The sequence below is a fragment of the Hylobates moloch genome, unplaced genomic scaffold, assembly GCF_009828535.3.
Source record: "Hylobates moloch isolate HMO894 unplaced genomic scaffold, HMol_V3 SCAFFOLD_1, whole genome shotgun sequence".
Lineage (NCBI taxonomy): Eukaryota > Metazoa > Chordata > Mammalia > Primates > Hylobatidae > Hylobates > Hylobates moloch.
In genome coordinates, this window is record NW_026652276.1 from 188,538,452 (window position 1) to 188,560,281 (window position 21,830).

The window sequence follows — 21,830 nt, forward strand, 5'->3', positions numbered from 1 at the left end:
TTTTGATCTCCTCCCTGCTTCAATCCTCCATTAAGGCTGCTGCTGGTAGTTCCCTTTATCCTACTGAGGGTGGGGACCATAAATTAGGATCACTCCTAACCTAGGACCATAGGTTAGGACCGTAAGTTAGTTCCCAATAACAACCCTCCATTGGACAGCCAAAAACAGTGGCTCTATGCCCTTCTCTCCACTCCCTTTCCTGGTAGAAACATACAACTTTTCCTTGTCCAGCGCCCCACTAGGATTCACTCATTCTCTCATCCTGGGTGCTTTCTTAACCAGCAGACACTATGAGGGCCAGTCACGTGCCTCTCTTCTCATGCAACTGGTCCTTATCTGCAACTCGTAATCTGCCCAGTTCCTCACTCATCCTGCCCAGGCTTCTCTTTTACCTCTTCTGTTACAGTGATGTGTGTGTGTGTGTGTGTGTGTGTGTGTGTGTGTGTGTGTGTGTACGCATGCGTGGACGCGCATGTGTATGTGTAAACCCATAAGAAGATTGACAGCTCTGTCCTTTACATTTTAATCCCTATTCACTCTCTTGCCTCCTGTCCTTGCCAGTTCCAGAGGTCCCCTTGTTGTCACGTTTGTTACTCTCTTTTTTCTTTTCTTTAACAGAGTCTCACTCTGTCACCCAGCCTGGAATGCAGTGGCATGATCTCTGTGGTGTGTGTGTGTGTGTGGGTGCGTTGTGTGTGTGTGTGTGTGTGTGTATAAACCCACAGCAAGATTGACAGCTCTGTCCTTTAAATTTTAATCCCTATTCACTCTCTTGCCTCCTGTCCTCGTCAGTTCCAGAGGTCCTCTTGTTGTCATGTTTGTTACTCTTTCTTTCATTCTCTTTCTTCCTTCCCTTCCCTCCCTTCCCTCCTTTTCTTCCCCTTCCTTCCTTCCTTCCTTCCTTCCTTCCTTCCTTCCTTCCTTCCTTTGTTCCTTCCTTCCTTCCTTTGTTCCTTCCTTCCTTTCTCTCTCTTTCTTTCTCTTTCTTTTTCTTCCTTTCTCTTTCTTTCTTTTTCTTTCTTTCTCTCTCTTTCTTTCTTTCTTTCTTTCTTTCTTTCTTTCTTTCTTTCTTCTTTCTTTCTTTTCTTTCTTTCTTTCTTTTTCTTTTCCTTTCTTTCCTTTTCTGAAACAGAACCTCACTCTGTCACCCAGCATGGAATTCAGTGGCATAATCTCAGCTCACTGCAACCTCTGCCTCCCAGGTTCCAGCAATTCTCCTGCCTCAGCCTCCTGAGTAGCTGGGACTACAGGCACACACTACCACGCCTGGTTAATTTTTAGTAGAGACGGGGTTTCACCGTGTTGGCCAGGCTGGCCTCAAACTCCTGACCTCAGGTGATCCACCTGCCTCAGCCACCCAAAGTGCTGGGATTACAGGCACTGTTATAGATCCCTTTTGTCAGGTTTCCTAGGATGTATCAAGTTATAGGTGGCCCACAGAACATGCTCTGTCCCATCAATCTGGGTTCCATTCATTGGTTTGGGGAACTCAGGCCTACTGTTGTTTTTAAAGTATGTGCTTTGCAGTTGTACTTGAAAGTGTGGCACAGGGGCAAAGCCAACAAAACCACAGGGTTTTTTTCATGGCTGCTTTCTGAGGGCTACTCTTCTCCTCTAGCCAGAGTGGTGGTGCATTTGCCAAGTGTTCAGACCCAGTCTGAAGTACTCTGGTATTCTGTTTGGTATTCTGTTTATGACGCTGGCCTGTCGTTTGTGGAATTTTGGGCCCTTCAGGTTCACTTCTCCCGGTCTTCATCTTTTCAGATAAATGTGTGTTCACATGCTCATTCCCTTGGGCTCTTCATAGTGTTGTCTTATGATCAGGCCTGACATGCTTGGCTGGATCCAAACAGGCCCACTGAGCAAAAAATTTGGAGAGTTATATCCACAGAAGGAGGGCAAGGGCAAGGGCAAGGGCAAGGAAAAAAGGCTTACTTACAGGTCATGAGAAGATATCCAGATGGGACTTCAATTGGTTTGGGGCAAATAATTGGCATACTTAGGGTTCAGCAAGACAGCAGACATGAGTGGCAGGAGTATGACAGACTTGGGTTCTCCCAATATATACCAAGAACCTACTATATGTGTAGACACTAATTACTTACACAAGTGATTCCTCATTGAATCTTATGAGAAGAGTATATAGTCCCCATTTGACAGCTGAGGAAACCGGGACGTGGTGGGTTTAAATAACATGCCTAAAGTCATTTGAGAGTGATTCTGGTCCTTTGCACTTTACACTTTGCTACCCTGGATAATCAAGGATCAGGTCATATTTGGAGAACTAGGCAGCCAGGCAGGCAAAGTGCATTAGGCTGCTATCAAAACTAAACTGTATGTGAAACTGGAAATTTACCCTGGCAAGTCCTAGTGACCTGAAGTAGGGTTGACTGGGTCTCAGGAGCAAGTCAGGAGCCTGTTTTGAGAAGTGTGGTCCCAAGTCACATCCCAACTAGCAGGTGATGTGATGCTGAGTCGCCCAACTGTTGGATCAGGGTTTCCAACATCCTGTCTGTCTACAGATGGGGTTCATTCCAGAGTCTCGTTGTGGTGTAGGATGGGATATAAGGAGAAAAGGAGTCTGAAAATTAACCTCACTGGTAGGGAGAGTAAGGCTACAAGGGCAGAGAACCAGACAGATCTTGTTAGGTAGGAAATCGTCTAATATCTAACATTTAGACCTGGACCCACTAACTGACCTCAAGCAAATCACTTCACGTTTCCAGGTCTAAGTTCCTTTATCAACAAGACAAGACAAGAGCGGTAGATTCAACAATACCTAGGATGCTTGCTAGGTTAACTTTCTCTATGGTTTTCTCTAAGAACCTTATTTCTATTTTATTTTTACCATTCTTCTCTAATTATAGGGGAAAATGTAGTTTCCTTATTAAAGAAACTTTAGGCATAAGTGAGGTAGGTCGGGGAGATCTTTCATGGCTGGGGGCCTCTGGAATTACACCATATGGATCGTCATCAAGATATAGGTCCATCTCCCAAATTTTCATATTTGAAACAACCTCATGGTATAACGTGTAGGTTAATTTTTTTATATGGTTAGTAGGGTAGCTCTGGTTTTGTCAAACAGTAATCATTGGACCCCACAATCATTGAGATATTTTAGTCACTATGGAGCATTGTGATAATTACATTAATTTAATCTTTTTTGCCTTAAGAAGATTTTAAATGTCCTGGCTCTCAAAAAAGGGATTTTCCACTGAGCTCTTTTAGCATCATACATTCTTTGTCTCTTTAACAGACCTGATACCTCTTCAAACACAGTAAATCTCATATTATGGCTAGAATCTCTTTTAAATTCAAAGACCTCCTTTAAGATGGAATTGTGGAAGAAGAAACACTAATATGTGAAATGGCACAGATGGGGCTGTATGATATTAAAGAATCAGTAACAGCAGATTTATTCATGTGAGGGATAGAGAAGAGTCAGCATGGGTGGGCTCGAAAATAGAGGACAAAGAAATCAGCCAGTGAGATAACACCAACTTCTGATTAAACATTATAAAAGCTGCTACTACCATGTATGTATTTCATGTGCTTTTTGTTCTTTTGGATCAAGTACTTTCATGTCTAATATGTGACTGAGCAGATATAGCATTTGATGAGATGGGGAGAAAGAATGGTGGTCAAATCTTCACAGCATTTTTCACTTAAAAACTCACTAGGTTTTTGCCTCCTGAACTTCCACCTGTGAGCTTGTTCTCGGAGATGCTGGCTGCATCATTTTCCATCGCTGTGGTGGCTTATGCTATTGCAGTGTCAGTAGGAAAAGTATATGCCACCAAGTATGATTACACCATCGATGGGAACCAGGTATGGGTGCCCTTTTGCTGAACTGGTTTTGTAGGGCTGGAAACGGGAAAAAAAAACATAAATGGAAAAGATTTTGGTGTCAGCTAAAGAAGGGGTTGAATTCTTTCACCAGAACTTATTGGGTTGGTTTTCCTCTTGCGTTTGCTAATTATAAATTATTTTGGAATAGGCACACTGCATCACTTTGCTTTTTTAAGAAATAAGTTGAAATAACACTAATTTTAAAAGAGCTAATTCAGTCAGGTCATAAATAACATTCAAAGTGAACATATTAGGTCAGAAAGAGAATTCTTCATGTAACCCACTACCTCTTGGCAATTATTTTTAATGGCAGTTATAATGTGACAAAACAGTGCAACAAACATTAATAATAGTTGTGACCACTTTAAATTGAGGTAGTTCACTGTGCAGTTAATATATACAGGCAATTTTTGTAGGCATGTGATACGTTGCCAGGTAAGCTGATTTTACACTGCTTGCAAATTTGCAAGTTCTGTGTCTGTTTCTGAAAATACAGTATAGCAATGACAGTGGTTAAATGGTTAGTAATCAAGCAGAATAACAGCACTGCTAGTCGTAATATGCTTCATAGCGAATATTCAACCACAGAAAAACACTTTAGGTGAGAGCTGCAGACATTCCATTCACTAGGCAGTGAAAAAGCTTAGCAAACGATCAGGTGCTATTTCTTGTCAACTTTAAAAATTATCGAGAGCAATGAGACCTCTCTCAGATAGTATGGAGTCCAAACTCCTGATGTCGTAGAAGGACCCCAAGTACCTATCACGGTAAAAATTAAACTAGACCACCACACAGGGTGGGCATGGGAGTTTTCGTTCTTAATGTACTTCCTGAAATACTCAGCGAAGGTCTTGCAAAGATTCAATTTGTAGGATCGTTGTCATCCGGTCTCTCCCTTAGGAATTCATTGCCTTTGGGATCAGCAACATCTTCTCAGGATTCTTCTCTTGTTTTGTGGCCACCACTGCTCTGTCCCGCACGGCCGTCCAGGAGAGCACTGGAGGAAAGACACAGGTAGGAACAACAGCCTCATGATATCCATCTCAGAGAACAAGTCGAGGAATGGCAACCGAAGAAGGCTGGCACAGAGCTTAGCAGGACAATTTGCCTTTCAGACTTGTACTTACTAATCTGATTCACCTCAGGCCTATTCCTCTTGTTCCACTCCCTCACCTGAAATCTCTTAAAAAACAACATGTATGGTTTTCTGATACAGTGATTCTCAAATCTATTTGTCAGTGCTTACCTGACATGTAGCTACACTTACCTGCTTCTCCATGGTCAATAACAACTGACAAGGAATCAGTAATGAAGGATGCTGATTTTTGTTAATTTGTTACCTGGGGAGACAGACGGCCCTAGTAAAAGCACTTCCTGGCTTTAGGAGTTATTCTATTTTCAGGAAAGTGAAAAGCTCTATTCACATTTCCTTTACAAGGATCAGGAACTTCCTCCGGGGGTATTTGGTCCCAAAGAACAACAGTTTGCTAGCCAAGAATATTTTTGTTGTAACATTTTTGGCATTTCTTCCTGAGTAAGATTTATGTTCTTGAAGTTCTACATGTGGGTTTAATCTTATCTTTTGAATGTGGTTTGCAGTTGTTGCCTTTACAAGGTGGCCAAAAAGCCAGCATCCTAGTTATTCTCTGGATAATCCCTCCTTCAGCGTTCAGAAAGCTCAGGAGCCATGCTCAACGGCCACTCTTCCCAGCAGGACACAGTCGAAGAGACCACACCAAGCAGATGGGCACAAGGGACAGACTCAGGAATTGTGCTTCTGTCTCTTATGCCTTGAGGTCTTTATCTTCCCAACACAGAAAGAACTATTATTTAGGAGTAAGAAGTGCATTGAGACTACAAAGAACAACAAACCCAAACTACGTAGTGCAATACACACACACACACACACGCATGCACGCACACACACAGAGTCTTCACAGTCTTCAAATGGGTGGGGACACTTAAAAAATAAATATAAGTCGGGCATAGTGGCTCATGCTTGTAATCCCAGCACTTTGGGAGGCTGAGGTGGGCGGATCAGTTGAGGTCAGGAGTTCGAGACTAACCTGACCAACATGGTGAAACCCCTTCTCTACTAAAAATGCAAAAATTAGCTAGGTGTGGTGGTGGATGCTTGTAATCCCAGCTACTTGGGAGGCTGAGGCAGGAGAATCACTTGAACCTGGGAGGTGGAGGTTGCAGTGAGCCGAGATCATGCCATTGCACTCCAGCCTGGGTGACAAGAGCTAGACTCTGTGTCATATATATGTAAATATATATATACACACACAGAAATATATATATATATTCTCATATGTATATATTCTCATATATATATATATATATATATATGAATAACTGAAAAAACTAATGACTCCAACAGTGACTTGCCCAGGGAGAGCTTTAATTGTCCCCAATATGCATGTGATGCTCCTTTCCTATTTATAATGGATCTTGTGACAATCTTGGAAGAATCGGCCTCTTCCAGTTTTTTGGCTGCTTCTCAACAGAAAAATTTATTTTCAGAATTTTTCTTAATTTTTTTTTTTTTTTTTTGCAAATATTTCCAGCTCTGAGGGAGCAGGTAAAATAATACAGCTCATATCCGGAGGCATAGCCAGAGATCTGTGGTCAAGGGGAAGAGGTCAGAGCCAATTTCCAAAGCTGTGCCCATTTCAGGCTGCAGCTGTCAGCAGCAGGAACTTCTGCTGCTTTCATTTGAGACAGAGCACTGACAAGCTCTCCAGAGCACATGGTCTTTAGCGGGTGCAGGCAAATCTCAAACTGCTGATGTCCATTCTCCTGATGTTACCTCTAGGCTCAAATGAGGCATGGGCTGGCTGTCCCAGTAAGAATGCCCATGTAAAGTGACCTCCTTGGCAGAGGGTTTGGGGGATAATGGTGTTCTGGTAAGCTAATACCCCCGCCACATACTGGCATGTATTATATTTAGGAATGAAGGATGCCAGGATTTCAGCATTAAAGAATGAAACGAGTAAAGAAATGGCTTCATGTTTAATTATTGAAATGTATACTAAATTCTGGGGTTAAAAGTCTAAGTGCCTGAACTGAAATCCAGAGACTGATGGACAAATAAACTGGCAGGGCTTCTCTTGTGTGGCTTCTCGTGTTTTCTCTTATGTTGGAACTTCGATTTCAGCATCTACAAAGTGGAAATGATAGTTGCATCCATCTAATAGGGATATTGTGGGAATTAAACAAGAAAATGTAAAGTCTTAGCACATACTTGTAAATGCTCATTGTTTCACTCCTTTAGGCAAGAATAGCATCTTAGCATCTATGATACATATATTGTGCCTGGCACATAAGAAGCACCTGGCATATATTTGCTGTATGAATGAATGGAAGAATGAGTATTGGTGGACACGAACTGTTTTTAGCACATCTACAGATTGTAGAAGAATTAAACATTGGAACTTTTTCTTTCCCTCACCCCCATTTGACTTCCACTGACTCACGGAAAAGTAATTCTGATTACAAACAACTCTTTAGCTCTGATTACCCCCTCCCTTAACAGAATAATTTTTTAGTAACTGAATCTGCTTGTAGATTTAAAGGCTACAGAGTTTCTCACAAACAAGCCTTATCAAGTAAGTACAAATAATTGATCACTCACCGATTTTAATATAGTGGCCAAAATGAGCCTTGGCCACCTATAATTGGAAACTCATTATGACATATACTTGGCAAGTAGGTGGCCACTCTCCTGGCATGAGTTTGGCAGCTGTCTGTGGTCCTTGTCCCCGAATCTCCGTATCTTTCTCCAGTTCACAGAGCTCCCCATTCACAGTGAGATGCAAGTGGCTCGGTAAATACTGGTTGAGTAATTGCATCCAAGGAAGGAAGGGAGGGACAAGGGAAGGAAGGAAAGAAGAAAATGGAAGGAAGGACAAGGGAGAGGAAGGGAAGGAATATGAAGGAAAGCGAAGAGAAGGGAGGGAAGGAGGATATCAGCTTCTCTGCTTAGTCAGGAGAAGGGAAAGAGCACCAGGGTACTGGGAATCTAGGGTGGGGATAGGAAGAGCACAGAAAAGGCAGCCAGACATACAAAGCACGCTTTTTAGTACCTCGTACACATCATATCGCCTCAGGCTGACCCAACTATAATCTAAATATAAATGATCAATCTGCCAGGTAGAGCGAGTGCTTTCTAATTTTCTGTTTATATTTGCTGTGTCTGTCTCCCCTAACTCAGACCTCTGGCACTAGGCAGTACTTGTGCTCAATGCAATCTTCCCAGTTGCTTCCTCTCTGATTGCTTTGCTTGTAGCTCCCTGTCTCCTTTTCTTCTTTGTTTCAGAGCTTCTAATCTTCATCTTGGCTCTGCCCCAGCTGTCTCAGCAGAGAATTCACTGGTCATCTAATCAAACAAGAGAGTAGTCCCCACCCCCTCAGCCTTTCTCATAACTATTATGGATCTTAGGAGAGCTATTTTTGCCAGCAAAGGTAAAGTTTCTGAAGCTTCCTTTTACCCCTGCTATTGCCCCATCACTCCATAGCCACTGTTTCAGGCTGCCTTGGGGCAAAGCTCTGAGCCTGCCTCCTTGGAACTGTCAGAGGAAGCAGCAGACACAATCCCACCTCTCAATGTGCAAATGTGGCATTTTGAATTTGCAGTAGGATGAGTAAATTTATTTTCTCTGAGACTTTAATGAGACCATGTGCTACAAGTACGAAGTGTTATCAGAGTTGCTATTATAGCTGCACCTTCAATAATGCAGAAGAATCAGCTATGTGCCATGAGAATTTATTTCCCAAGAATATGACAATGATCTCTGTTGTTGGGGGGGGGGTTGGTCCATGTTTCCTGCCATGGCAAATAACTAGAAGGTTGGCCTGAATGGACGCCGAAACCGCAGGTATGTACTATCTCCAAATAAAATCCCTGTCAAACTGGCTTTAATTTCATAGGATCAGTTTCCGTATTTTCTTTAACTTCTCTGCCATAGCATATACAGATGCCATTTTTGTTCAGTTTTGTAGCTTGAGCAAATAACTCTCACTTTTCTCGACAGTATGGAGCAGAAGGGGGAGGCAGGGAAGTATGAAGTGTGTCTGTGAACAGCTGTCTCATATACACATCCAGTGAGCTGGAAGACACAAGGGAGAAGGAAGAATCCTTTTCATGGGAGGTGTGTGTCTTTCAGGTTGCTGGCATCATCTCTGCTGCGATTGTGATGATCGCCATTCTTGCCCTGGGGAAGCTTCTGGAACCCTTGCAGAAGGTATAACCCTGCTTCTCTGCATACTGATTGCGTAATTTCCCTTCACTACTCTGCTACCAGATAAATACCTGGAGATTTAACAATCGTCACATGGAAAACCATTCCCTGAATAACACAGCCTTCTCTGTCTCTCTTGGCAGTCGGTCTTGGCAGCTGTCGTAATTGCCAACCTGAAAGGGATGTTTATGCAGGTGTGTGACATTCCTCGTCTGTGGAGGCAGAATAAGATTGATGCTGTAAGTCACCTACCACCCATTTTTATCTGAAATAATATTTGGTTCTTATATGCTTCCTGCCATATCACTATATTCCCCCCATCCCCTAAGTCTCACTTGCGCTTTGGGAACTCCAGAGGAGAAATTAGAATTGTGGGGATAAATCAAAGCCATGAAGTCTTCCATGTGAGCTGCATTTTGTGAAGATTATGAATCTCTGGGAGGGTCAATTTCCAGCAAGAATCCCCTATGAGGCTCATTCATACACCTTTGGCCTTCTAAACGCAAAAAGCAAAAAAATGTTTAAGCACCCTTGTTTAGAAGGACAAATAACATACAAAACAATGCAAAAACAAAATACAAAATGTAAAAACCCATGCTGACTTTAACTCTGACTAACATAACCTTCACAACTATTCTGAGAAACTAAAAATCAGAAGCTAAATCCTTCAGAGTTCCTCTCTAATTTAAACCATAAAAAGATTGAGAAGACTTCCTACATATTGATATGGAAAATTTTCCAAGACAAATCGTTAAGTGAAAAAGAGACCAGAATAGAAATGCTGGGGAAAAGCACAGACACAGGCAGAAATAAAAGTGGATACAAAGAGGGAGGGAAGTTGGGAATGGGTGGAGAAGGGGGAGGGTTGTGAGCAAGAGTTTTCTCCTTTTTAATGATAATTCCCTTATGAACCATGCAAATATATTAGCTATTCAAAAATTTAGAAATAAATAAAATGGGACAGTTGGTCTTAATTGAGAAGCCCAGTTTCTACAGCTACTTAAATATAAAATGAATGAAGTCACAATATTTTTAAAAAGCTGTGATTTGGCCAGGCACAGTGGCTCAGGCCTGTAATCCCAGCACTTTGGGAGGCAGGAGGATCACTTGAGCTCAGGAATTTGAGACCAGCCTGCGTAACAGAGTGAGACCTTGTCTCTACTACAAATAAAAAATTAAAAATTAGCCGGGTGTGGTGGTATGTACCTGGGGGTAGTCCCAGCTACTTGGGAGGCTGAGGCGGGAGGATCACTTGAGTCCAGAAGATGGAGGCTGCAGTGAGCTATCATGGTGGCACTGCACTCCAGCCTGGGCAACAGAGTGTGACCCTGTCTCAAAAGAAAAAAAAAACTGTAATTTGTTTGTGGATAATTGATCTTATTTTTATAGGTAGTTATCACATGATGGTACCTGAAACATTAATATAATTCTTTTCATTTCTATTTTTTCCCTAGGTTATCTGGGTGTTTACGTGTATAGTGTCCATCATTCTGGGGCTGGATCTCGGTTTACTAGCTGGCCTTATATTTGGACTATTGACTGTGGTCCTGAGAGTTCAGTTGTGAGTAACGTACAACCCAGATTTCCTATAAACAGAACAACACACTCTGAGCTTTCTTATACCATTTTGATAAATATAGTGAAGCCACTTTCTTTTGTTATAGTTACTGTATATTGAGTGCTTCTATGCATTAAGCACACAGTGTTTTACAGACATACTTAATCTTCAAAAATAGCCAATGAATAGGTTTGATTAGTCTCATTCTACAGGTGAGAAAAGAGAAATTCAGAAAGGCTAAGAAGCATCCCTAAGATCACACAGCTAGTATGTGGCAGAGCTAAGATTTGAACCTGTGTACCTACTCATGTCCTCCACTGCTGTGCTCTCCTTTTAGTTGTGGTAAGACTAAAAGGTACATAGTTTAGCCAAAGGCTGAAGTTGCTTTGTAGTTTCTTCTTTAAATGAGATGAGGAATGCAAGGCTCTGGGCCCCAGGCTTAGGAAAAGACAGCTGTTATATATTATAGTTAATTTTATTTTTTAAAGCTAGTAACCAAAAGTTACATAACCCAGAACAAGAGGACTTTAAAATAGCTGATGACAGCCAAAATTCATTCAAATCTGTCATATAACCAATAAGGCATATAACCAATAAACCACACAATTATGTGAAGGAAACAGTTAGCTCATACGCAGAGTGAAGGCAGCAAAGACATGATTTAAATAATGGAAAACAGCCTGTGAGGGAAGGTGAGGAGACTGAAGGTGGTTTTTTGGTTGGTTTTGTTTTGATTCTAGAGAGGCCTTAGTTAAGTGCCCTCCTGGGCCTAGAGGGGAACAGAGTCTTTCTCTCCCTCCTCAATGTGTCCATCGTCTTTCCAGACTTCTGGCCCTTGCTCTGCCTGTGCTTGGGCCATGAAAGAAGAAGACACCTGGAAAAACATCAAGATAGATGTCTTCAGCTTAGCATCAGCTCACCTCTCCTGTTCCACCAGCCAGTTCTCCTTCCTGCCCTCCTTCCCTACCTTGGCATATTGGTGCCTACCCAAAAGGCTACCCTCCTTCCCTATCTTGGCATATTGGTGCCTACCTCAGCAGCCTAAATGATTGCCCAAGGGCCTGAGAAGGTTTGCAGGCTCCCAAAGTGCTCAATTTGCTGCTAGGACACATCTCAGAAACCCTCCTTAGAAGATGCTGTCTCTCATGCTGTATATGCCTCAGTGTCTATTTTTTCTTGCTTGGATGTGGTTGGAAAAGAAGGGTTTTACAGAGCGGGATTAGCTTATGAACTTTTAAGTTAAAAATCAGCACAACCCTGCAAGCCAAGGAACAACTGGTGGCACATTTTAGCTGCTAGTTTGGTATCTAGGCTTTTAGCCAACAAAAAGCAGTATCCTCCACAGTATTTAATTTCCAGTAATTATCATGCTGATCCAGAGAGTACAATGCTGAAAGTACACTAAACAGATACTCTTTCTTCAGGAATTGTATTTAGCATGTCTCTAGTCACACAAGAAGAATCACGGAATTTATCTGATTGCATCAGGAACAGGAAATCAATAGTCTGGTTGACAGGAAGGACTTATTTCTGGTCCTCCCGGTCTCCTATTTCTATAAAAAATGACTAAGCCACAAAGAAGTGCCAGGCACTGGAAGACCCAGGGGTTAAAGACAGAGGCTCTGCTGCCCTTTACCTCCAGGCCTTTTCTCACTTCTCTTAAGAAGTTTACTTAACAATAAAAATCAGGATAATACTGATGACCTTTCAGGGTTATGGCAGGGCTTAAATAAGATGTCACATGCGTGAAAGCTCTTTGCTAATCCTATAACGTGTTGTGCACGTGCAAGTATGATGCTCATTATTTCTCTCAGCCATCAGAAGAGAGGCACAGTTCTCCCCTCCCCTGCCGATTCCACACAAACACCAGCTGTTCATTTCAGAGTTAGCTACAGGAAAATGTCATCTGCAATAAAGACAGAGTCCAAAACACCAGAATGATGGGCTTTTTAGTAGCTGTTGTTTTTAACTTTTTATTCCAAAATATGGCTGTTCCAAAAAATCTTGACCTTGATATTTTTTCTTCTAGTCCTTCTTGGAATGGCCTTGGAAGCATCCCTAGCACAGATATCTACAGAAGTACCAAGAATTACAAAAACGTAAGTGCCTTTGTGAGACATTTGCTAGACTTGGGTTTACTAGCCTGAAATTTCAGCAGCTCCGTTTTACGTACAAGGTAGCCAAAGGGAGAAATGCCTATTGGGAAAGTCTGTTAGTCCACAGGGAGTGTCACAAAAACTTTTGATCCAGTGCACCTTCTGACACCCATGGCTTATATGAATTTTGTTCATGCTAGCTGAATGTCTTTTTTTTTTTCTTTTTAGATGGAGTCTCACTCTTCACCCAGGCTAGAGTGCAGTGGCACGATCTTAGCTCACTGCAACCTCTGCCTCCTGGGTTCAAGTGATTCTCTTGTCTCAGCCTCCCTACAGGCAGGTGCTACCATGCCTGGCTAATTTTTGTATTTTTAGTAGAGACGGGGTTGCACCATGTTGCCCAGGCTGGTCTCAAACTCCTGACCTCAAGTGATTTGCCCATCTTGGCCTCCCAAAGTGTTGGGATTACAGGCGTGAGCCACCGCACCTGGCCAGCTGAATGTCATTTTAATATACAACCGTTGTAAGAGGAATTTAAAAATAATAGGCAATTTCTAGATGTTCATCCAAAATTTTATTTATCTGGTATATAATTCTTATCTTCTGTAAGATTTTTTTTATTCCGTTCTAACAAGAGATTATCAAGTTCTCTACGACCAAGACCTTATTATTTGACACTTTGCTTTATCCTTGGAATTAGAAGAAATAAAATATGACACAGGAAATGAAAAACAAAGAAATTAAACATCCCATTGATGGGCTTGTGTCACCTGCAAATAAAATTGCTTAGTGGTGACTAGGGGAAACAAAGATAAAAAAGCAGAGAAAGTAAATTAAGAAAATACAAATTTAGCAAATAATAATAATAATAATGTGAACCCTAGGAAGTTGTAGTCTAATTTTACCTTAACATTAAAAAAAAAGTTGGACATTGAAACTGGGATTTCAGTAGCTGCTATTTAATTTATTTCTGTGATCTTTCTGTTATGTTGAGCCAAGTGCCATTAAGAGCTAAAATGATTTAGAGATTTTTTTTGGCTTTGGGGCAGGAGCTCTAAGCTGAGTTAGGGAATTCTGACTTCTAGGCTCCATCTTGGTGAGGCTCCATTCAGCCTCTCAGGACCTCAGTTTTCTCATCTGAAGCAGCTAGACTAAAATTGCTGATTCCTGAAGACTAGAAAAGTCTATGATTCTATGATTCCTGGGTTCTATTTTTGGTGTGGCCATTGTATGTCAGGGTGAGAACAGCAGATGATATTATAGTCCTCAGTTCTGCAAATCCCCTCGATTTTGCTTTTTTTCTTTGCTACTTTTAAAGAACGTTAGCAAAATCAGGAGGGTCAGTGGTATGAACTTCAGGCAAATCATCGCGCTGTTCTAAGCTTCAGTTTCTTTATCTGGAAATCAGAGGGCTTAATAAATTGCTTTCTAAGGCCCTTTCTAACTTTGACCTTCTATGAGACTGTAGAGGTCTAAGAGTTTTTGTAACCCGTTGCCTCCCTATTCAAGAAAAGTTGAAGAGGCGGGGCACAGTGGTTCACGCCTGTAATCCCAGCACTTTGGGAGGCTCAGGTGGGCGAATCACTTGAGGTCAGGAGTTTGAGACCAACCTGGCCAATGTGGCGAAACTCTGTCTCTACTAAAATTGGAAAAATTAGCTGGGTGTGGTGGCAGCACATGTAATCCCAACTACTCGGGAGGCTGAGGCAGGAGAATCACTTGAACCCAGGAGGTGGAGGTTGCAGTGAGCTGAGATTGTGCCACGGTACTCCAGCCTGGGCAACAGAGTGAAACTCCATCACAAAAAAAAAAAAAGAAAAGAAAAGAAAGAAAAGTTGAGTGCTGCTACCCAGCTCCTCCGAGCAACTGTGACTTGGCTCCTTGCTAAGTAGCCAGAAATGTAATTAAATACTTGAGGCTTGAAATTATTTAACCCCAGACAATTTCTTTTAATGCCAGATTGAAGAACCTCAAGGAGTGAAGATTCTTAGATTTTCCAGTCCTATTTTCTATGGCAATGTCGATGGTTTTAAAAAATGTATCAAGTCCACAGTAAGTATTTTATCCCTAGAAATTTGTTTTCCAACCTCTTTTGAGACTTTATTCATTCTACAAGTATTTATTGGGCTCCAACCAGGAATAGGCCCTAGACCCTCTTCCCTTTGTGTAGGGCAATGAGAATTAAAATATAACATCCTCGCCTTCAAACCATTTATAGTCTATTTGGGGATTAAAAAAACACATATGTTAAAATCCAGGTAGCAATAACTATGCCAGACAAAAACATTAGAGATGTTTCTAGGCGGAATTTGAGTAAGTTCCAAATAAGTAGTATAGACAGTTGAGAGTTCATAGAAGGAAGAGATCCAGATTAGTTGGACTAACAGGCTTTGTGCGGCAGTTGGCTGAAGGAAAGAAATCATATCAAGTGTTTGAGAGCTATGTGAGCTGAGAGACAGTGGAAACATGTATTAGAGGTAGGGTTGCCCAGTTGCAGCAAAAAGTAAAATATACTAGTGGAATAAATAAGTAGAAAATTCTGGTACTGAATGCCATGCTATGCTTTGAACTTGGAGTTTGCCTCTAAACCAGTGTTTTTCTAAGTGAGTTCCAGGGCAAACTGATTCAGAGGAATATTCACAGATAATAACAAAAGGGCTCTGTGATACCAAGGGAATTTGGAAAACCCAGACTTAAACTGAAGAGGGTATTTTGGTGTGTGTGTGTGTGTGAGTTTTTTGTTGTTGTTTTTTTGTTTTTTTTTTTTGCTGTTTTGTCTTTTACTGTCTTGGAGCCTTTAATATGCTACTGTCTTCTCAGAGCTTCTGGGTAGGAGTAGGGTAGCCTGGGAGTAGACAGAGATCTTCTCCATCAGACCTTACAATTTCTTTTTTGGCAGGATAGCTCAAGGAATTATACCCTTTGAGAAATAGTCTTTCCAGATAACAGTTGGCATTAATAAGCTTTAGGTGCCAGGCATTTTAAGTAACTTGACATTTATTTCCAAAGGTTGGATTTGATGCCATTAGAGTATATAATAAGAGGCTGAAAGCACTGAGGAAAATACAGAAACTAATAAAAAATGGACAATTAAGAGCAACAAAGGTGAGAAGACATCTTTCTTTTCCCCCTTAAATTATTTCCTTTCCCAGAGCAGTTAGATGGTCTAAAATTAAATCTATTGCCTTTAGTATCCAGATGTGAATGAACAAATGACATGTACGTATCAAAGAACAACTGAGCTATTCTTATAGGCAAGAGGGAGTGGAAGGGAATGAAATAAAATCAGCAGCTCTGCCTGGAAACACAGGATGTGATTTTTTCCCCACCATGAACAGTGTCTGCATTATTTTCTATACTTTATTTTTACTGAAAGGAACAAAATAAGTGCAAATTCAATGCCAGAAAACTACCCACCATAGAAGGCAGTAAGTCCATAAACTTTTGGAGCTATTAACTTTTACTCAGACTCTTTGGCCAGTGTATTTCTTGGCAAAGTTGCACAATCTTCCAGGAAACAAAAGTTTCCTGACTCCTCTGTTCTCCCAGTTTTCTTCCTAGACAACATCAAAGTTTGGGCTGAGGTGTAACCCATCCTTAAAAATTCATCTCCTTGATGTCTTGCTTACCAAGGAACAGTGTGTAGGTCTTTTGGATAATTTGATATGAATGGTTGAAAGATTTCAAATCTTTGACAATTAAGTTGACAGTGTTTTCTTTGTTTAGAATGGCATCATAAGTGATGCTGGTTCAACAAATAATGCTTTTGAGCCTGATGAAGATATTGAAGATCCAGAGGAACTTGATATCCCAACTAAGGAAATAGAGATTCAAGTGGATTGGAACTCTGAGCTTCCAGTCAAAGTGAACGTTCCCAAAGTGCCAATCCATAGCCTTGTGCTTGACTGTGGAGCTATATCTTTCCTGGACGTTGTTGGAGTGAGGTCACTGCGGGTGGTAAGGTTCTGGTTTTCTGAATTATACATTTGGAGCTTTGGCAATAGTAAAATGATATGGGTTGTCCAGTATTGCAACAGGGCAAATGCATGGGCTTTGTAGTTTTTCTAGGTGAATGCTTTTGTAAAAAAGTGTAATATTTTAAAGCATAGGCTCTGGAGCCAGACTACCTGGGGTAGATACTGGCTTCACCACTTACTAGCAGTACGACCCTGGGCAAGTTGCTTAATCTGTCTATATCTCAGTTTCTTCATCTGTAATATGGAGGTAATGATGGTATCTACCTTCACAGGTTGTTACAAGGATTGAATAAACTAATAAATATAAGGTGTTTAGAAGAGTATCTGGTTCAGGCTGGGCGTGGTGGCTCACACCTGTAATCCCAGCACTTTGGGAGGCTGAGGCAGGTGGATCATGAGGTCAGGAGTTCGAGACCAGCCTGGCCAATATGGTGAAACCCCGTCTCTACCAAAAATACAAAAATTAGCTGGGCATGGTGGCGCACACCTGTAGTCCCAGCTCCTAGGAGGCTGTGGCAGGAGAATCGCTTGAACCCGGGAGGTGGAGGTTGCAGTTGAGATTGTGCCACTGTAATCCAGCCTGGGTGACAGAGTGAGACTTCATCTCAAAAAAAAAAAAAAAGAATATCTGGTTCAAAGATACTCCCCAGCAAATTAATTCACATTTGTTACGTTTTATCTTTCTGAGAATGTATTGCACATGGAATATGAAAAGAAGAAAAAATGGGCAAAAATTTATTAAGTATTACATTTCTATTTGTTATGTCAACAGCAACAGGATAAGGAATACCAGTTGTATGGTAGGACTGGAAAAGCCAGGCATTATTAAGAGGTTAGAGTAGGAAGCAGGTCAGGCATCTAGAAAGTCAAAGCAAGAGTTGAGGAGTATGCAGGATAGAAACATTAATGATATCACAAACCAGTTATGCAAGCTGAAGTTCATTAACTCTTTAAACAAATAGATATGAAATGCCTAATATGTGCTAAGCACTCTGCCAGGCACAAGAGACTAGTGATGAAGTAGACACAGTTTTTACCTATGTGGGACTTAGCAGTCTGGAGGAGAAGGCAAACATTAAGTCATCTTATAAATAACAACTGTAGTAAGTGCTCCAAAGAAGATGAATAGGACATCACCTGAAGCATCAAGTTTAGTGAAGCTTCAGGTAGGTATCAAGAGGGTCAGGCATAAAAGCAAGCAGGTCAAGACACCAACAATCAGATGTAATAATATAAAGCTGACTCCTAACTGAGGTTCCGCTTAGCTAAGTCTTCTTTGCTACCTCTGTAAGGGGAGGAAATGATTCCAGGATGTGGGTACTAGGTAGGTAAGGTAGAGAAGTGGTTGTGCTTGGCAAAAGAGTATGAGAATATGCTGACAGGTTCTGTTCTAGTTCTCTTAGCAGATTTTGTTATTAGCTCATTTGAAAACACTCTTGTTCTTTGTTGTACATTTCACTCTAAGCATTGGCTGAGATCCATTGTAGACTATATTGGCCAGAGAGTTCAATGAATTACTTTTGGGGAGAGTCTTAACATATTTAATGCCAGAATATTTCCCACACAACAAATACTTACTTTCAAATATTATGATAGCTAAAGAAGACTCCAAACTTTATACTTGAACAGAAGTCTTGATTTGTTTTCCTCCACAGTTCTCAAATTCTCTTTTATTATTGACCATGGGTCTTGTGTCTTGACTTTTTAAAATTAAATGTTTATTTTGACATAATTGTAAATTCACATGTAGTTGTAAGGAATAATATTTAGATCCTATGTACCCGTTACCCAGTTTCTCCCAGTGAGTAACATCTTGTAAAACTGTAGCATAAAATCACAGTCAGGACACTGACATTCAAAATAGAGGCCTTGACTTTTAGGTCAATAGTAACATTTTGAACCCGATGAGCATGGCCACACCCATATCTCTTCACCAATCAGCAGGGCCTATGTTAAGAAGCCTCCTGTACTCTCTTCTTTCCACAAATGTTTGTTTAGCACCTCCACGCTATCAAGTACTGTGCTATTGAGCGCTGGATGTTGCCATCTCTTGAGATATAATCCTAATTATACCATCACTGTAGGTTGAAAACCTCCATGGTTTTGCAATAATAACCTTTCCTTAAAGTCCTGATTAACCATGAAAGTAATAATGTTTCTCCTGAGCAAGTAACTGAATGCTACTGAATTATGGGCAGATAAGGTTATTAATTGTTACAAACTCTCCTTTTTTATTTTTAGATTGTCAAAGAATTCCAAAGAATTGATGTGAATGTGTATTTTGCATCACTTCAAGGTAAATACATATATCTACATATCTACCTGTAAGACTTTCCCATAAGCCCTTTCTCCTACCTGGGACTGTGGGCACATTATGTCTGAAGGCCTTTTTTTTTTTTTCTTTTAAAGACCTCAATTGTCATTATTTGCAATTCTAGAATCTGGCACTGCTTCATTCCATAAAACAGAATAAGTGTTCCAAGGAACTAAGCGGGAGGTTGGTATTATAGACAGAAAAGGCCAAAGACAGCAAACCCAAACAACAAAGAGTATATTAGTCCATTCGAAGTTACTTTCTTGTAAGTCAGAGACAGTGAGACAGAACAATAAGAAAATAATGGATTAGTTAACATGAGGTCATGTCAGGATACTTTTTTGTATGAGGATTATTGCAGAGGAAGCTTTATTATTATGCCAACTGGAAATTTAAACTGGCCTGTTTTGGGAAATTTGCTATTACCTCTCTCTCCTGATTTCTTCAAGCATCAGATAACAATTTAGTTTAGGTTTGATAACTTGAAACTTTAGCATGAGTGACTCCATTTTGATTTTTAGTCTTGTCTGTTGGGGTCTAGTGCAGGAGCTTAGTCTAAAACAATGGCCTTTTATTTTTATTTTTTATTTTACTATGTGCCTGTGCCTTGCATGACCCCAGGATGAGCACAGCTGCTTGGCCCTTGAGCCACTGAAGGCTGCTCTACTCCTTCGTTCTGGCTACTAGAAGCTGCAAAGCTTTGGGAGGGCAAAGCTCAAGAGGACTAAAACAATGGCCTTTACCATTTTTATTTGATGATTTCCCCCCTTTTGATCAGGCTCTCACCTAGGTAAGAGTGAACAAAATGTAGGACATCAGCGCTACTCTGTTACCATCATTTTGGGTTTCTGGTCTCAGGAGGTCATGTGTAGCTTATGGTGCCCTCCTCATTATCATGTATTTCTCTGAGTTTTTGTTGTTTCAGAGACAGACCATTTGATGTCTGACAGGTGGCTTTTTGGAAACGTTTAAAACTCTGAGAGGGTATAATGTACCAGGAAGACTGCTATTATGACTATCAGGAAGATAACACCAAGAGTTTATAGTATGCTCCTCAGCCAGGATTCCCATGAACCAAACCAACTAAAATTGAATAGCCTGACAAGGAGACTACCTATTTTAACCAAGAAGTCTTCTCTGTAGTACCTGATGTATTTATATATGTGCAACAAGAAGTGTCACTCCACTGCACAGATGCTTCCTTGTTGAGTTAGCAGGTAATCTAGCATTCCATGACTGGTTTAAATTAAAGCAGAAAGTGTAAGTTACCCAAAGAAGCTACTGATTGTGAAATTTTAACTACAGCACTATCCTGCCAAGTGAAAGAGGTAGGCACAAGTAAGGGAAAATTAAAAGGGATGAGAATCTTATGATAGGGCGTCTTGTCCTGACAGTCTTGGAGCTGTCTACAGCATGAAGTTGGCAACTTCTTGTTTTGGTTTGTAGTTTTGTTGTCTCTAGCTGTGGCATCCAGCATTCTGGTGAACTCTCTATGTGGCCCACAGTTTAAGCATGAGATTCATCTCTTGAAATTTACACTGAGTTGTTCAGCTTCAGCTTATAGAGCTTTAGGAACTGTGTAGTTCTTGGTCTTCATTGGAGTGTTGTAGCCAGATATTAGTGAAAGCTAAAAGAATTAAGAATCCAGTTCAGTCTACAGATAGATAATAAAAACTCATAAACATTGAACAGGGCTACAGTCTGAGAACAGTTTTACTACGCTTTTCTTTTGAACCATATGTTTTTCTTTCTATAGTCGCCTCCCTTTCTATCAAAGACAATCATGGTAGACCAATTTGTTTACAAAATAAGTTTAGTCTCAAACTTGGCCTGATTGATTATTTACACAGTACAGCAAGAATAACTACATAGGTGACTCCTTTTAAATTTGCTTTGCCAAGCCAGGCGAGGTGTTGCGTGCCTGTAATCCCAGCTACTTGGGAGTCTGAGGTGAGAGGATTGCTTGAGCCCGGAAATTCAAGGCTGCAGTGCACTATGACTGTGCCTGTGAATAGCCACTGCGCTATAGCCCGGACAACACAGTGAGACCACGTCTCCAAAAAATAATTGCTTTGCTAGAAATTTTGACAAGGAATCTCAGATTGGACTTTTTAAAACGTCTTGATGCTATGAAGTCAAGACATTAGACTTTGCCTGATGTATCTAATATCTTGAAGTTACTGGGCCTCCCAAGAAGGAACAACTTTTTGTTCACTCACTGTAAGGCTAGGAGCCCTTGAAGCCAGGAATTCTGTGCACATTTTCAAATATGATATTCTAGACAAAGCCTTGATAATATAACCAATGTTTTCCAATTCTATTTAAAAGAACAGATTCTTATTGAACTTTATGTAAATAATCACATTGCCATAAAAATAAGAATACTCACGAAGAGTTTCCAAATTCTGGAAGGATCAGGTAGAGAGGAAAAGGAAATGTTTCAATTTTTGTTTATGAAAGTATGCTTAACCAGGCTGGGTGCGGTGGCTCACATCTGTAATCCCAGCACTTTGGGAGGCCAAGGCGGACAACTTCTTTGAGCTCAGAGTTCGAGACCAGCCTGGCAACATGGCAAAATGCCGTTACTACAAAAAATACAAGAAATTAGCTGGACATGGAGGCTGAGGCTGAGAATCACTTGAGCTGGGGAAGTGGAGGTAGCAGTGAGCCCAGATGGTGCCACTGCACTTCAACTTGGGTGCCAGAGTGAGACCCTGTGTCAAAAAAAAAAAGTATGCTTAACCAAGTGGCTGTAAACTACAGATAGCTTTAAAGAAAAAATTTCTTTAAATC

At 40.9% G+C, this 21,830-nt stretch overlaps 1 protein-coding gene across 1 annotated transcript in view; it reads left to right on the forward strand.

Annotated features, from left to right (window-relative positions):
* The window catches only part of SLC26A4 (solute carrier family 26 member 4), a 56,962-nt gene that overhangs the window by 26,409 nt on the left and 8,723 nt on the right, over nt 1–21,830 (forward strand). The window contains exons 9-18 of the mRNA XM_032761379.2: nt 3,681–3,828; nt 4,750–4,863; nt 9,018–9,095; nt 9,236–9,331; nt 10,547–10,653; nt 12,680–12,749; nt 14,706–14,798; nt 15,756–15,851; nt 16,473–16,703; nt 18,965–19,019. Of these exons, the coding sequence (XP_032617270.1) occupies nt 3,681–3,828; nt 4,750–4,863; nt 9,018–9,095; nt 9,236–9,331; nt 10,547–10,653; nt 12,680–12,749; nt 14,706–14,798; nt 15,756–15,851; nt 16,473–16,703; nt 18,965–19,019 (1,088 nt within the window). The remainder of the gene's footprint in view (nt 1–3,680; nt 3,829–4,749; nt 4,864–9,017; nt 9,096–9,235; nt 9,332–10,546; nt 10,654–12,679; nt 12,750–14,705; nt 14,799–15,755; nt 15,852–16,472; nt 16,704–18,964; nt 19,020–21,830) is intronic.